Source organism: Chelonoidis abingdonii, chromosome 13 (genome assembly GCF_003597395.2).
Source record: "Chelonoidis abingdonii isolate Lonesome George chromosome 13, CheloAbing_2.0, whole genome shotgun sequence".
Lineage (NCBI taxonomy): Eukaryota > Metazoa > Chordata > Testudines > Testudinidae > Chelonoidis > Chelonoidis abingdonii.
In genome coordinates this window covers 26,448,142-26,462,565 of record NC_133781.1, presented here as the reverse complement: position 1 = coordinate 26,462,565, position 14,424 = coordinate 26,448,142, and the positions used below count along the sequence as shown (strand labels likewise).

General features: G+C 40.6%; 1 protein-coding gene across 1 annotated transcript in view; it reads right to left on the bottom strand.

The window, feature by feature from the left end:
* GNA13 (G protein subunit alpha 13) overlaps positions 1–14,424 on the bottom strand; it is a 44,594-nt gene that overhangs the window by 13,911 nt on the left and 16,259 nt on the right. Inside the window, exon 3 of the mRNA XM_032776383.2 lies at positions 416–466. Coding sequence (XP_032632274.1) covers positions 416–466 — 51 coding nt within the window. The remainder of the gene's footprint in view (positions 1–415; positions 467–14,424) is intronic.

Below are 14,424 nucleotides of genomic sequence, written 5' to 3'. Positions count from 1 at the left end.
TAGCTCTGATGGCAGTGACGCCATCAGCACAGAAGGGTAGCAGTACTGTAACCCCTCCTACAGTAGCACTGCCTGTTCCCCCACCCTCCAAACTCCTTTTTGGATCAGGACCGCTACAATTACAACACCATGAAATTTTGAGTTTAAATAGCTGAAATCATGAAATTTAGGATTTTTTTTAACTCCTATGATCATGAAATTGGCCAAAATTTGGTAGGACCCTATCCATACCCACTGCCACTCATGTTTGGATGTTTTACCAGTCAACCAGTAGGTCATGTAAATTACTAAAACAAGATGAAAGTCCTACTCCCCAGTTACCACATACAAGTTACATATTTAAACTGAAACAACAAACTCCCTAATGATATTCAAGACTAACTTGATTTAAACTTCCCAACTAAATTAAACTTACCGATTCTCCAAGTTTATCCAAGTTGTCCAGGAAATATTTTACAGATTCCCCCTAAAAAACAAAATAAACTGATCAGTGTTTTTCACAGATGGCACACTTGGTCACAGCAGTTTACATTCTGAAGTTCAGTTACTAAAACCAAACATACTTGGTATAAACGCTTTAGTCACCGACTTTTATAAATTCTGTATGCAACCATGTAGATAAGTTTAGTGAGCTTCATACTCATGGAAATTAATATTCAACCATTAAAAAAAGCAGGGATAGTCTAATTTAAAATAGTTCTTTTAATGATTACAAAGTTTAGGACTGTCACATTTTTATTAGTGCTGTTCATTTGGGTAATCACTGTACAAAACCTCAGACTCAACTTCAGCATAAAATGTTGCATTAAATATTTTTTGCTATTCCTGAGTAGTCTGTATATAGGTGCCTGAGTACATAAAGGTCAACTGAGATAAATTCATTTAAACTGCACAATGAAGTCAGCTCCCATTTCTACAGGCCCTGCTAGCTATCGAACATAGCATGTAACAGTACCTATTGGGTTTCTGGGAACTAGGCGGGCAGAAGCCCGCCCACTGCTAACAGATCCCCCCCACCAGCCTAAGGGGAGGATCTACAGGATTTCAAAAACCCAACCAATTCCGGGGGACAACTAATAAAAGAACAGGGACAGGAGTGCGGTTAGAGGATCATAAGAAAGGAGTCTGAGGGGGACATCGAGCAGAGAACCCCGGACAGCGCCCACTGCTCCTTGATGACATCAAGGGAGCCAGTGGATGCCGCCCAGAGGAACTCTGCCTGGATACGTGAACAGACTAAGGCCCGGAAACAAGCCCCACAGTCACAGGAGTCTCCATTGACCAACTTCCTCTTTCTGGTAGACGGAAAGGTAAAACCACAATGAATGGATGAATCTAAAACATTGGAATAAGCCTTCTTGTCAAAGACCACCCTGGATAAGCACAACTTGTTTAGGAAGTTATGAATAGTGCTCCAAGCTGCAATTCTGTATAATATTTCTTCTACTGAAGAGACTTTCAAGTTCAATACAATACCAACCCTTGCATGTGGCAATTGCAATTCTGAACACTCTCAGATGCAAAAACTAAAATTTATAGAAGCTTGAATAATTCTATTTTTGGTTGATGTCAAATGACAAACTTAGAGCACAGTAACTGAAAGGCCTTGTTGAGATATTCAGTGTCATAACAAGAGGGCAAAGTTGTAAGTTACACTTCACCAATTCTTAACTACAAAAGCAATCCAAATATGGCTTACCTGGTCATCAATTCAATTAGAGAGCAGTCTATACTACTCTGCCAGTGAAGGGAAGCACAGGAAGTCAATTAGATTTTGCAGTACATACAATTAATCTGTGCATCAAGGGACTTTAAATTACATAAAATATCCAAGATTAGGAGGTACTACATTTAGTCATAACAGAACTAAAGATAAGGGACCAGAGATCTCTGATAAGGTCCCTCATTTAAGAATGAATATTTAAAAAATGATCTAGAAGGTCAGTCCTTTCCAGAGGAGATAGTATTAAAATGTGAAGTCTGAGCAGGCATTAGGACATTAAAGTAACCAAGACACCAGAAACTTCTGGCCAGTTTAACAAGCTCAGAAGTTAAAACTCTTTGCAAGCTTTTTCATTTGTAGGGCTAGAGGTCACCTGGTGTAAGTATACATCATACTCACAGTAAAACTGCAGTTTTAAAACCCAAGCCTTTAATTGGACAAGGCTGAGACTTCAGTGAGAGTCATCTTGTGCCTGATGTACTTAAAGGGACAGACATTGAGCCAAGAATCACTATCATATTATATCTGGTTTAATGTCACATTTTTCATAAACTGACAAACTACAGTATTGGAAAACAGTAACAGATTTCAAAGTTTGCTGGAGGAAGGCAGTGGTTGTTCAGTATGACTACAAGACTTCACACTTGCAATGCCATCTACTACAGAAGCTCACAGTGCTTCATAAATTACAGATACAACCTCACCTCACCTCTGTGAGGGAGAGGCAAGTGGGCATTCCTATTAGACAGATGAGGAAACAGAAAAAAGTGACTTGCTCGAACACAGGAAGTTTGCAGCAGAGCCAGGAAATGCCAGGTCTCCTGACTCCATCTTTTCTTAATCCAAAGCACCTTTTCTACCTTAAAGATTTAGGACAAGATTTTTTTAAAAAGCATGTTTAAAGTTAAGTTCCTAAATCCTTATTTAGGCTCTAACAGGACCTACTGGGTGCTCAACATCTTTGAAAAAAAAAAAATCAGACTATTTAGGTATCTAAATATGGACTTAGATAGTCTAATGTTGTCCCAAGAACCTTCAAAGAGAACTTTTAAAATCAGACTGCACTATTCTGTTTAAGGAATCTACATTGCTCTAATGAGGCCCCAACTCTTCTGCATTTAAACAAATTTGTTACTACCTTTTCATTTAAGTCCTGAGAGCTTATTGCCACACTAGTCATTGTTCTGTTAAAGCACACAACCAAAACCACAACATATAAAGGTCATAGAACAGCACCAAAAGCTGCTTTCCAGAAGAGGGGATTTCCTGATAACATGAATGCAAAATACATTAGCACACAGTAATGGCAATGCTCTAGCACTATGCATTTGACAGTAAGTTTACAAACTAATGCTCAAAAGCTTCAACAGATGCATTGAGAAAGCTACTTCTACTTGGGTTTTTAGCTTGTTTGCTGCTGTGTCCTGAATATGGCCATTTTGAGAGAGTCAGACAAAGCTATGAAAAAAAACAAAGGGAAATAAATATTCCACTTACAAGGATGCTTAGATTTTCCTCCCCCGCTTCTTTAACCTGAGGGCTTGTCCACACTGGCACTTTACAGCACTGCAACTTTCTCACACAAGGGTGTGAAAAAAATCCTCCCCCCACCCCCGAGAGCTGCAAATTTCAGTGCTGTAAAGTGCTAGCGTAGACAGTGCTGGCAGCTATTCCCCTCATTGTGTGTTAAAAAAAAAAAAAACACACATGTGCCACGGCGACTACACAAGCCATGTTAAAGTGCTGCTGTGGCAGTGCTTTAGCATGACTAGTGAAGACGTGCCCTGAGAGTCCATTGTCTGGGCTGGAATGACAGCCACCGTATCTACCCAAATCCATTCACACCACCAGTGTGACAGCAATGGGGCAAACTTCCTGACAATATGCTTCAACTTTATATTACCTCTAAGAAGGTAAGAGTCTTTCAGCTCTTGCGGACTTCAATTCACATTTTCCAACTTGTGTCTCTAGCCTTGGAGTCGTTTCTGTACATTACACAGCTCAAAGTTAGAGTCTTGACTACTGATCATTTCAGCCTCACTTATATCCCTTCAATTTTACTGGACTAAGCACTGCTCTGACTATAGCTCCACCGTTGTTCACTTAGTTGTCCATGCTGAATGGGCTAATAAGATTGAGCAATCCTTAAATCTACACAAACTCTAACACACTATTCCCAATCAGGTGAAAAGGGAATTCAGACAACTGCATATTCTATCAAGGCACATTTTCATGGCTTAAAAGCTGGAAATCTATAAATTCTTCAGCTGAGTAAAGGGCAAGATGCAAAGCCAGTAAATAATCACCTTCATGAAAGAATAGACTATCTAGTCCCCACAGAGCACTTGGAATGTACAGGTAAGATACAAGGACAATATGGCACATTTAATAATTCCTTTCAGGGCTACCCTTGTGTATATATATATTGGTATAGTAACTGGATATGAGGAGACCTAATGGAGGCCAAAAACACGACAGTATTCTTCACCAATACACTTTTTTTTTGTAATACAGAGGATAGAAAAACGTCTTATGCATATTACGTGGATTAAAGAACAAGTATGCACTACTGACGAGGGCTAAGACAGCAACTGTTACAATTCTATTTAAAGGAAGACAGTCACACCTGTGTCTGTCCAATTTTTTCTTTAAACCTACTAGTGTTTCTTGTAATACCCAGGATGGCTAAGTGAAAGATTAGGAATTTTTTCCCCCAGTTCAGTTTGCATTTGAGAGAACTTTAGATGCAAACTGATATAAATACTAAAGACCCCAAACCATCTTTTTTCCAATGACATGATGTAAGAATAAGAGTTGCCCCATCTAAGCAAGTGCTCTCAGTACCGCTAGAGCTGCACCAGTGATATTAAGAATTAGAAAATGAGAACAAAGTAGAGGGTACACCAAGTCTATGGTAACTGGAAAACTAGTGAAGTGTCATCATGAAAGACCAATCCAAGTGACAAAGGAGAACAGACTAACTCCAATTTAACACTCATTTAAACTCTAGTACCTACTGAGCACTTGTGAGATAGGAAACCTTTGTTAAAAATTCAATACCTCTATTTCCTAAACTAAGCTGAAAGCTCATCTATCCTGAGATCCGCTACCTGGTGTCTGTCGACAGCTACATGAACATGCAGCTTGCAAACACGGAAGAATACATAGATGGTGCGTTGTCAGGACACCTTGGTGAAGTTTTGATAAGATGTAACAACGTCCTGTACATTAGAGGAGAAGATGGAGAAATGAGAGAATAAGTTTGTATATTTCTGGAAAATAAACATCAGTTAAAAAACCCACATAAGTCAATGAGCAAAAGTCAACGAAAACAAGGACTTGGATTTCTGATATTTTTAAGGTTAACATAAACTTTCAGGACTTACTTTTTTAAAATCAAAATTGAACCACCACCCTCCCCCAGCCCCCACACACAAAAAAAACCACAACCCCAACACAAACCAAATTTTCAAGTTTTGCTTCAGTGAACAGTTACAAAACTGAGGTAGGGATCAACTTTGCAGAATCAGGGAGGTAATGAGTTGGAAGATTCGCATTCTAGCATGGTTCCCTTAATTTGGGAAATGTCTACACTACAGGGACTGGACCAGCATAGCTACGGCATTGTAGCTATGCTGGCATAACCACATAGTGCAGACACAGCCTACACCAATGGATGCAGTTTTTCTGTTGCTATAGGAACACCACCTCCCTTAGCAATGGTAGTTAGGACAGATGCATTTTCTTGCCCACCTAGCTGCATCTATAATGGAGGATTATATGTCAGCACAGGTACATTACTCAACCGTGTGGATTTTTCAGCCCCGACTGATGCAGCTATGTCAACCTACATTTTAAGTGTAAACTAGGCATTGGGTTTGGTCATACATATGCAAGTAAAATCAAATTATCACCACATGGCTAAGACAGAACTGTGTTAAGTGGGAGCCTCAATGTACTTGAAATTGAAGTGAAAGCTACTAACTTTGTTCTGACATTTGAAAATATGGGAATTTCAAGCAGTCATCTCCAAAAGCGTGGTTTACATAAAAAAACATTGTCAGAGTGGTGTGTGTGTATATATGTACACATACACACAGACGCACACAGCTTGAAAGATGCTGTTAAGCTTTATTTTCACAGTTCAAGGATCTCGCATAATGAGGGAATGGCTAAGTATAAACATGAAGATGCTAATATCAGTGAAGAGGTAAAACAACTTGATCCAAGGGCAGAATTCTGCATGACAACTTATGTGCTGAAGTGTTTCACTTTGGTGACAAATGTGCTCAAGCAACAAGTGGTGTGATAAAGCAGTATTTTAACATACACTCACTATGATACAGCAAGATGCATGGCTTTCTGGAGATTAGTTTGCAGGGTGGCCTTACAAGATCTTCCTCTGTTCGAACATCAGCCTTTGCACCTTTGGTACAGAACTAAACTAGACCTCTATCATTCTCTTGGATTTCAGCCAATTGCTCTGAATGTTCATAGATGAGTTCTTTTGTTTAACTGGAATCAAAGTTGTCCAGGGCTCAGCTCAGCTGCAGACCTCAATACTCCCTCTGATTCAGAAGTCAGTGTAAACCACAGGAAGCTCACTGTTAAATAACTTGATTCATAACTGTCAAATATTCCATTTTCAGAAAGGTTTGATTCAGACAGCTTGTGTGCCTCCTGAAGTCTTGTGATCTCTACTGAAGAAAGTCAAAGCAAACTATTTTTAGTGCAATCACACAAGTCATGTTTAAAACAAATTATGAGGAAAACACCTAATGTCCTTGTGAAGACAGACATTCTAACCACCAGCTTTCCTTTCAGCATTGTATTAGTTTTTACAAAACCAGCCTGTTTCTACTCAAGTGATAGATGCACAGTCCAGTTTTCCTTCACCAAAAGACAGCAGCAATAACTCGATGTGCTTTCAGTCATTCTTCTTACATGAGAGACTAGTGGGTTATAAAAACTATTAGCAGGCTCCCAAAGTCTAATACACTTAGTTTTAGCTTTTAAGACGAGTTCCCTTCAACAACAAGTGAACTCCTAACGGCCCAAGTATACTGCTAGCATTTAAAGGAAAGTAACTTTTTTTTAAAAAGCCAAAATATATGCACTAGCTGAAACGCACAGCAAATGAATGAATGCTCCCTTTAAATCAGAATAGTTACTGGGTGGCACCAATTCACTGACAAAAACAAAGTGAGTTAATTTACATGCAAACCAAGTAAACAAAAATTAAAATCAGGCCAAGTTCTCACAATTAAATTTTAAAGGACTTTGGTAGAGCTCATGTGTTTTGCTATTTGTTCATTAGGGATAGCCCTTAAAGAGCCCTAAGACTTTGAAATAACACAACTTGAAGACACGTCTTCACTGGCAACGTTAAAGCGCTGCCACGCTTGTGCAGTTATGGCATGGTGCTGGGAGAGAGCTGCCCCAGCAGTCTAAAAAACCCCACCTCCACGAGGGGAACAGGTCCCAGCGTTGGTGCAGGGTCTACACTGGCACTTTAGAAAGCTGAAACTTGCAGCACTCGGGAGGGGTGCTTTCACAACCCCAAGTGAGAAAGTTGTAGTGCTGTGAAGTGCAAGACCAGAGCATTTCTACACTGGAACCTGAAGGACTTCAGAGGTCTGAAATCCTCCTCCCTCCAAATGACAAAAGTTTTGCTGACAAAAAGCAGAGGTGTGAGCAAGGCTTTGTCTGGAGAGCTCTCCTGCCCACAAAGCTACTGGTCGCTTGTTTGGGGGCAGGGGGAGGAGTTTTTTGTGGGCAGGAGAGCTCTCTCCTGCAGACAAACAGTAGCTACATGGTGTGCATTTTAGTGGTATGGCTGTAGCGGCACTGCTGTGTCGCTAAAAGGTATCTAGCGTAGACACAGCCTAAGTGTTCACATTTTTATTCATCTGTCTCAGTTTGGATGCAGATCCAACACAACATTGGACCGATAAGTCTACTTTAAACATTTGGAAGGGGGAAATCATGTCTTACTAATCTATTAGAGTTCTCTGAAGGGGTCAATAATCATGTGGACAAGGGGGATCCAGTGGACATACTGTACTTAGATTTCCAGAAAGCCTTTGACAAGGTCTCTCACCAAGGCTCTTACGTAAATTAAGTTGTCATTGGATAAGAGGGAAGATCCTTTCATGGACTGAGAACTGGTTAAAAGACAGGGAACAAAGGGTAGGAATAAATGGCAAGTTTTCAGAATGGAGAGGGGTAACTAGTGGTGGTTCCCAAAGGTCAGTCCTAGGACAAATCCTATTAAACTTATTCATAAATGATCTGTAGAAAGTGGTAAACAGTGAGGTGGCAAAGTTTGCAGATGATACTAAACTGCTCAAGATAGTTAAGACCAAAGCAGACTGTGAAGAATTTCAAGAAGATCTCACAAAACTAACTGATTGGGCAACAAAATGGCAAATGAAATTTAATGTGGATAAATGTAAAGTAATGCACATTGGAAAAAATAAACCGAACTATATATAGAATATGAAGGGGCTAATTTAGCTACAACTAATGAGGAAAGATCTTAGAGTCATCATGGATAGTTCTCTGAAGCCATCCACGCAAAATGCAGTGGCAGTCAAAAAAGCAAGCAGGATGTTAGGAATTATTCAAAAAGGAATAGAGAATAAAATGGAGAATATCTTATTGCCCTTATATAAATCCATGGTACACCCACATCTTGAATACTGCGTACAGATACGGTGTCCTAATCTCAAAAAAGATATACTGGCATTAGAAAAGGTTCAGAGAAGGGCAACTAAAATGATTAGGGGATTGGAATGGGTTCCATATGAGGAGAGATTAAAGAGGTTAGGACTTTTCAGCTTGGAAAAAAAGGAGACTAAGGGGGGATATGACAGAGGTATATAAAATCGTGAGTGGCGTGGAGAAAGTGAATAAGGAAAAGTTATTTACTTGTTCCTATAAGAACTAGGGGCCACCAAATGAAATTAATGGGCAGCAGGTTTAAAACAAATAAAAGGAAGTAGTTCTTTACACAGCACACAGTCAACTTGTGGAACTCCTTGCCTGAGGAGATCGTGAAGGCTAGGACTATAACAGTGTTTAAATGAGAACTAGATACATTAATGGAGGTTAAGTCCATTAATGGCTATTAGCCAGGATGGGTAAGGAATGGTGTCCCTAGCCTCTGTTTGTCAAGAGTGTGGAAATGGATGACAAGAGAGATCACTTGATCATTACCCGTTAGGTTCATTCCCTCTGGGGAACCTGGCATTGGTCACTGTTGGTAGCCAGGATACTGGGCTGGATGGACCTTTGGTCTGACCCAGTATGGCCATTCTTAAGTTATGTTATGTTAAGAAGAAACCTTCAGGTTTCCTCCAAGGATCTGGATTATCCTTGAGTAGAGCAAGAAAGAGAAATCAAGGACATTCCTAAATGCAAGTGGTCTTGGATTTAAGCAACTCACTCAGTATCAAATTTCTTCACTATCAGTGTTTCCTGTTCCCCTACGTTATTTGTACTTTGAAGAGGTGAAAAGGCTAAGTAAGTAGTCAGAAGCCCTGGCCAGCACTAAGAGCAACAGGTAAACCACAATGTTGATACTATTGGAGGGTGTGTCTAGGGTGCAGATAGTGCACAAACCATGAAAACTAACACAGGAAAATGCAGGTAGCCTGGTTATGAAAACAGGGTTTGGGGGAAGTTAGTCAGGATCCTTAATTCTGTAGCATGCTATCACCTTAATAAACCTCAAAACTGCAGTTTAAGTGTGCATGCTTTTGGTTACTGTTTTATCCAAATACATAGATGTAGGGGTTTAGCAAAGCAAGGAGCCTTTAGTTTTCATTTCCCCAAACTCATACAGCTCATTTCAAAGTTGGTTGATCATGAAGCAACACTGCTGCCATCAATGTTAAGTAACATCTACAGTATTCTGGAATCTTAGCAATAAATACAGTTCAGTTATTGCTGAGTTAGACGCTCACCTTAACTCTGAATTTCCTTGGTTTTGTGTTTGTTAGACCAATAAAACTAGGCCAGATTAAAGTTATTGTCCCAGCTGTGACCCTGCTACCATTGTCCTTAATTGAATCATCAAGATTGAGTGAGAGTTTGCCCTTGAACACCTGATCCTGCACCCACTGAAAGCCACAATCATGTACAGCCACAGCTATGCCAATTCCAGCCTCATGGCCTCCTGAAGCCATGTGAACTTTAGAATGTCTAACATCATAGGCAGGCTACTCTGCAGACACTGGTAGGATTATCACCACATCAGTCACTCACTAGCTTCCTAGTTCTGCCAAGAATCCATTAACAACTTCCCACTGAATTTTCAGGGATTCTATGCAGTAATCCCCGTTCCCCCCCATACCTCATATCCAACTATTCTCACTCTGTTCACTCCTCCCACCTCTCCACAGTTCAGTAGTGGGTTCCTCATGTATACAATCTTTGCCTATTTTTATTAAATTTGTACTGCTTCCCATGTAGAGACTGCTAGAAGTGCCTTTCAACCAACGAATGCAGGGCCTCAGGTGAATATTCCCTGTTTTATAGATAGGGAAACTGAGGCACTGGAAAGTTAAGCAACTTGCCCAACTTCACACAAATCAGTGGAAGAAGGGAAACAACTTGTGTCCCAACTACCACTATTATCCTCTAGCCTCTGAAGAGGCTGTCCCTTCCTTAAACAGTGATTTTTTAAAAATCAGTTGGAAAAAAGTGCTAGCAAGTCAAAGAGTAGTGTTAATAAAAGCTCCAGTTACATCTGATCAAAATAGCGTGAAAGCCATTCAAGAATATAGTGTGTCAAAACATGGTTACTGCTTGTATAGTTTTAAGTGTAGCCGTGTCAAGGCCTGAAACTGTAAACAAACAAACAAAAACTTTGTCTAATGTAATTTAGAAGTAGCTAAAGCACTGATACTGTATATAGAGATCAGATACAAAAAAAATACATCACTTGTCCCAGTTCCTGACTACATTAGTATGATATTCAGTTTTTAAGTTTGTTATATGCAGTTTAGGGTGAACTGATTTTGACTAAATGTTAAGACTGGTTGCGTAGCTCCCTAGACAGATAGGAGAATTTCAGTCACAGATTTTTCTCTGTGAAAACAGATTCACCAAAATACTTTTCCTGGGGTAAGCATGTCAGTAACAAGTATATAACAGCTCATCCTACCTCTGCTCAAAACATTATCTTCTTTTCTTTTCTAGCACTTTCTGTGCACAACATTAGATGCTTCGAAAAAAAAGCCAAACCCCAATCAGAACTCCGCTGCGGAAGAAAAGGCTTCACTTCTAGATTGCTTTAACACAACTCCTATCTCAGTAGCTGCCCTGAAAGAACAAGGTAAACTTCAGCCTCAAAACAGAATGAAATGTGAATGTTTTGCTTGTTACTGCTCACTGTTCAGTCAGCAGAAAGGAATCAACTCTACTATTAAAGAGACACTATCATGTAGATTACGCCTCGCATTTATTATTTGTTGAAAGGATTTCACAAGAAATAAGCAACGACACTATTTTCCAAAACAAACTGTAATTTGGATTTTTTTTTTTTTTTTTAAAAGAGACCTTCACAAGATGTGCAGCACAACCATTACACTAACTTGATACTACATGAAAACTAAAAAGTGAAACTAAAGCATGAGTTAAAGTGCAATTGACAAGGAAAACAGAGAGGTCAAACAAGTCATTGGTGAAACAAATTTAACATTTTCAGTTTCAACACTTAACCATGTTAACGGAAAGAAGTTTTTAAAAAGGAGGTTTTAAACCAGTAATACCCATTTAATTTCCCATCCACCATTTACTGCAGAATCAGATTAACCTAGGGGTTCCCAAAGCATGGTCCCATGGAGAACAAATGCTGTTCTATTCTCTTTTGAGCTTTTACTCTACATAAAATATACTAAAAATACACTAAACACTTTCTGGATATTACTCTTCTACAGAAACATCTGCTGCAGTTGCCATAAAGCAATCCAAATTGTTGCAAATAGGAGGAGAAGCAGGGATGGACAGATAGAGACAAGACAGTGATTCTAACCCAGGGATCTGCAACCTTTGACACGCAGCCCGGGCCGGTTTGTTTACCTGCTGCGTCTGCAGGTTCAGGCGATCATGGTTTGCCACTCCAGGCCAATGGAGGCTGCGGGAAGCAGCACAGGCTGAGGGATGTGCTGGTCGCCACCTTCCGCAGCCCCCATTGGCCAGTGGGAGCCACGATCAGCCGAACCCGCGGACGCAGCAGGTAAACAAACCAGCCTGGGCTGTGCGCCAAAGGTTGCCGATCCCCGTTTTAACCTAACATGCATTCCAAAATAGCACTTCATTAATCCAAGGTATCAATTTGCTATTTTAAATCCTAAAACTGATTTTGCACTGGTCATTCAAAACTCACTAATTTGAATTTAGTAAACATCTCCTGTAATTATTTCAGAGTTCACTGAATACTATCCTAATTAACCCCATATAACTGTTCAAAAAAATATGATCAAGTTAAGGTTTTAAGTACCAGAGATACCATAACCACAGCTCAGTTTACAATAAAGCAAGCTGTTCCAGTTTTTAATCAGCCTCTCCCCAAAAGAGAAGCAATAAGGGTTTTACATTTTCTCTAAAATGCACAAAAAAGAAACCTGCCAGGCAGTGTACAAACAAGCTGTGTTGGTGTGCACTTTGGCAGGGGAGAGGAGGCAGGAGGGGAGGAAGGGAAAAACTATTTTATTTAAATAAAACTTGCAAACTCACTCATTACTGCTTCAGAGTGAGAACAAGCACAATTTTCCTATGAACCAGATGCAAAACTCCAGCTTGTTTTGCAAACTGCCATCATAAAACAGCTTTCAGTCACGAACAACTGAACCACCAGAGGTCAATGCAGAGTGCCAGTGGGTCTCTATAGGTGCAGGAAGCAGTGGAGAAGTCGAGTGGGGGGTGGGAGGGAGAGCTTCTGCACCCATAGGCTTTGCACCCAGCATGGCCTCCCGCCCGGGGTCCCAGTCGCCAGCCTCAGGTCCTCTCCCTCTCTCCCTGAACTTGAATGCTGAGAATCAGCTGTTCACAGGGCTCTGGAAGTGCTGGGAGGGAGGAGGAGGAGGAGTTAGTAAGCTTGGGGCTCTTGGCACAGGAGAGGAGGGGGGAGCTTGGCACTGGTGGATGCTCCACACCCAATAATTTTTCCCCATGGGTGCTCCAGCCCTGGAGCACCCACAGAGTCGACGCCTATGCCAGACCACAGAAGTTGCCGGACCAGGGAGTGCCAGATTAAAGAGGTTCAACCTGTACTTTCAAGCCAGAGGCCCAGACAGCAAGATGCATCATATCACATTAGAATCACCCAACCAATCCAAGGCTTCAACGAAAGTTTCCACAGCTCAGAGCTGTGGAGAGATTTGTACACGCACACAGAGTTTAGGGACAATATCCAAAGCCTAATGTCTGTTGAGCCTGGAGCAAGTTTTTTCTCTGACAAACTTAAGGGATGTAGGACACCACTAGAGCTCACAGTTTTGCCACAGCATTCCTTCTAACTGTGAGGATGACTTCCTGAAGACCATTCCAACCTCTTCCACAGAAGTTCAAATCAGCACAAGGAATACGAAAAAAATGGAGAATATGCTGGGTATGAGGTGAAGGGCTTGCAAGTGCCAGGATACCAAATGATATATACTAAGCACTCAGCTGTTAGTTTGCCAGATCCAGAACAGAAACTAATCCATGAAAGTAAAGAAATGGAATGTTTCTGTCCAATTATTGTTGCACTTCCTTAGTGCAGAAGTTTCTTCATCTTCTCCCTCCATATAAAATCTTAGAACCATTTATGGAATATCAATATCATATCATATATGGAGATATATCTATCTCATAGAACTGGAAGGGACCCCGAAAGGTCATTGAGTCCAGCCCCCTGCCTTCACTAGCAGATACTATTTTGCCCCAGATCCCTAAGTGGTCCCCTCAAGGATTGAATTCACAACCCTGGGTTTAGGAGGCCAATGCTCAAACCACTGAGCTATCCCTCCCCCAGTATTTGAAAGTACTTGCCTGCAGCAGGTGAGAGGATGGGGCATGGCACACAGGTATTTTTGAACTATGACTATTTGGAATCTCATTCTACAACGATTTGACACATTTCAGGCCAGGGCATCCTCTAATTACTACAGAAATCAACTGGAAACCATGTACTGACCAGGGAGCACGTACTATCCAAGACCAAACTGCCACCTCCCAATTACTATTTATACTCTGGAAGCATCTATAAACTTTGGATGTTTTATGTGCAAAACAGACTGGAACCAGACTGTAAACATTTTTCTTCCCTCAGTGCACTGACCCACTGGCTCCATGACTTCATGTATTTGCAACTCAAACTGCTTTTAATCTAACCCTGAAGCAGCAGTGAGTCTGCAAGTCTGTCACTCATCACTCAGAACTATGCTCCTTTCCAAAAGCAGCTAGTTTGCAGAGCTTGGCAAAGACTCTCTCAAGTGTGCCAAAAGCATGAGAAGAATCTGACATATGGAAGCATGCTAACACTTGCATTAGTATACAAGTTACAAAGGTTAGAACAGTAATAGTGGGTTAAATCACCTTCCCATATTATGAACTGCCAATCTTAAACTAGAAATTGTTATATTTAGTGCTGTGTATGCTATGCAGAAGACAAATGCACTAGGAAAGGAGAGCTTCATAAGAATATGGACCTA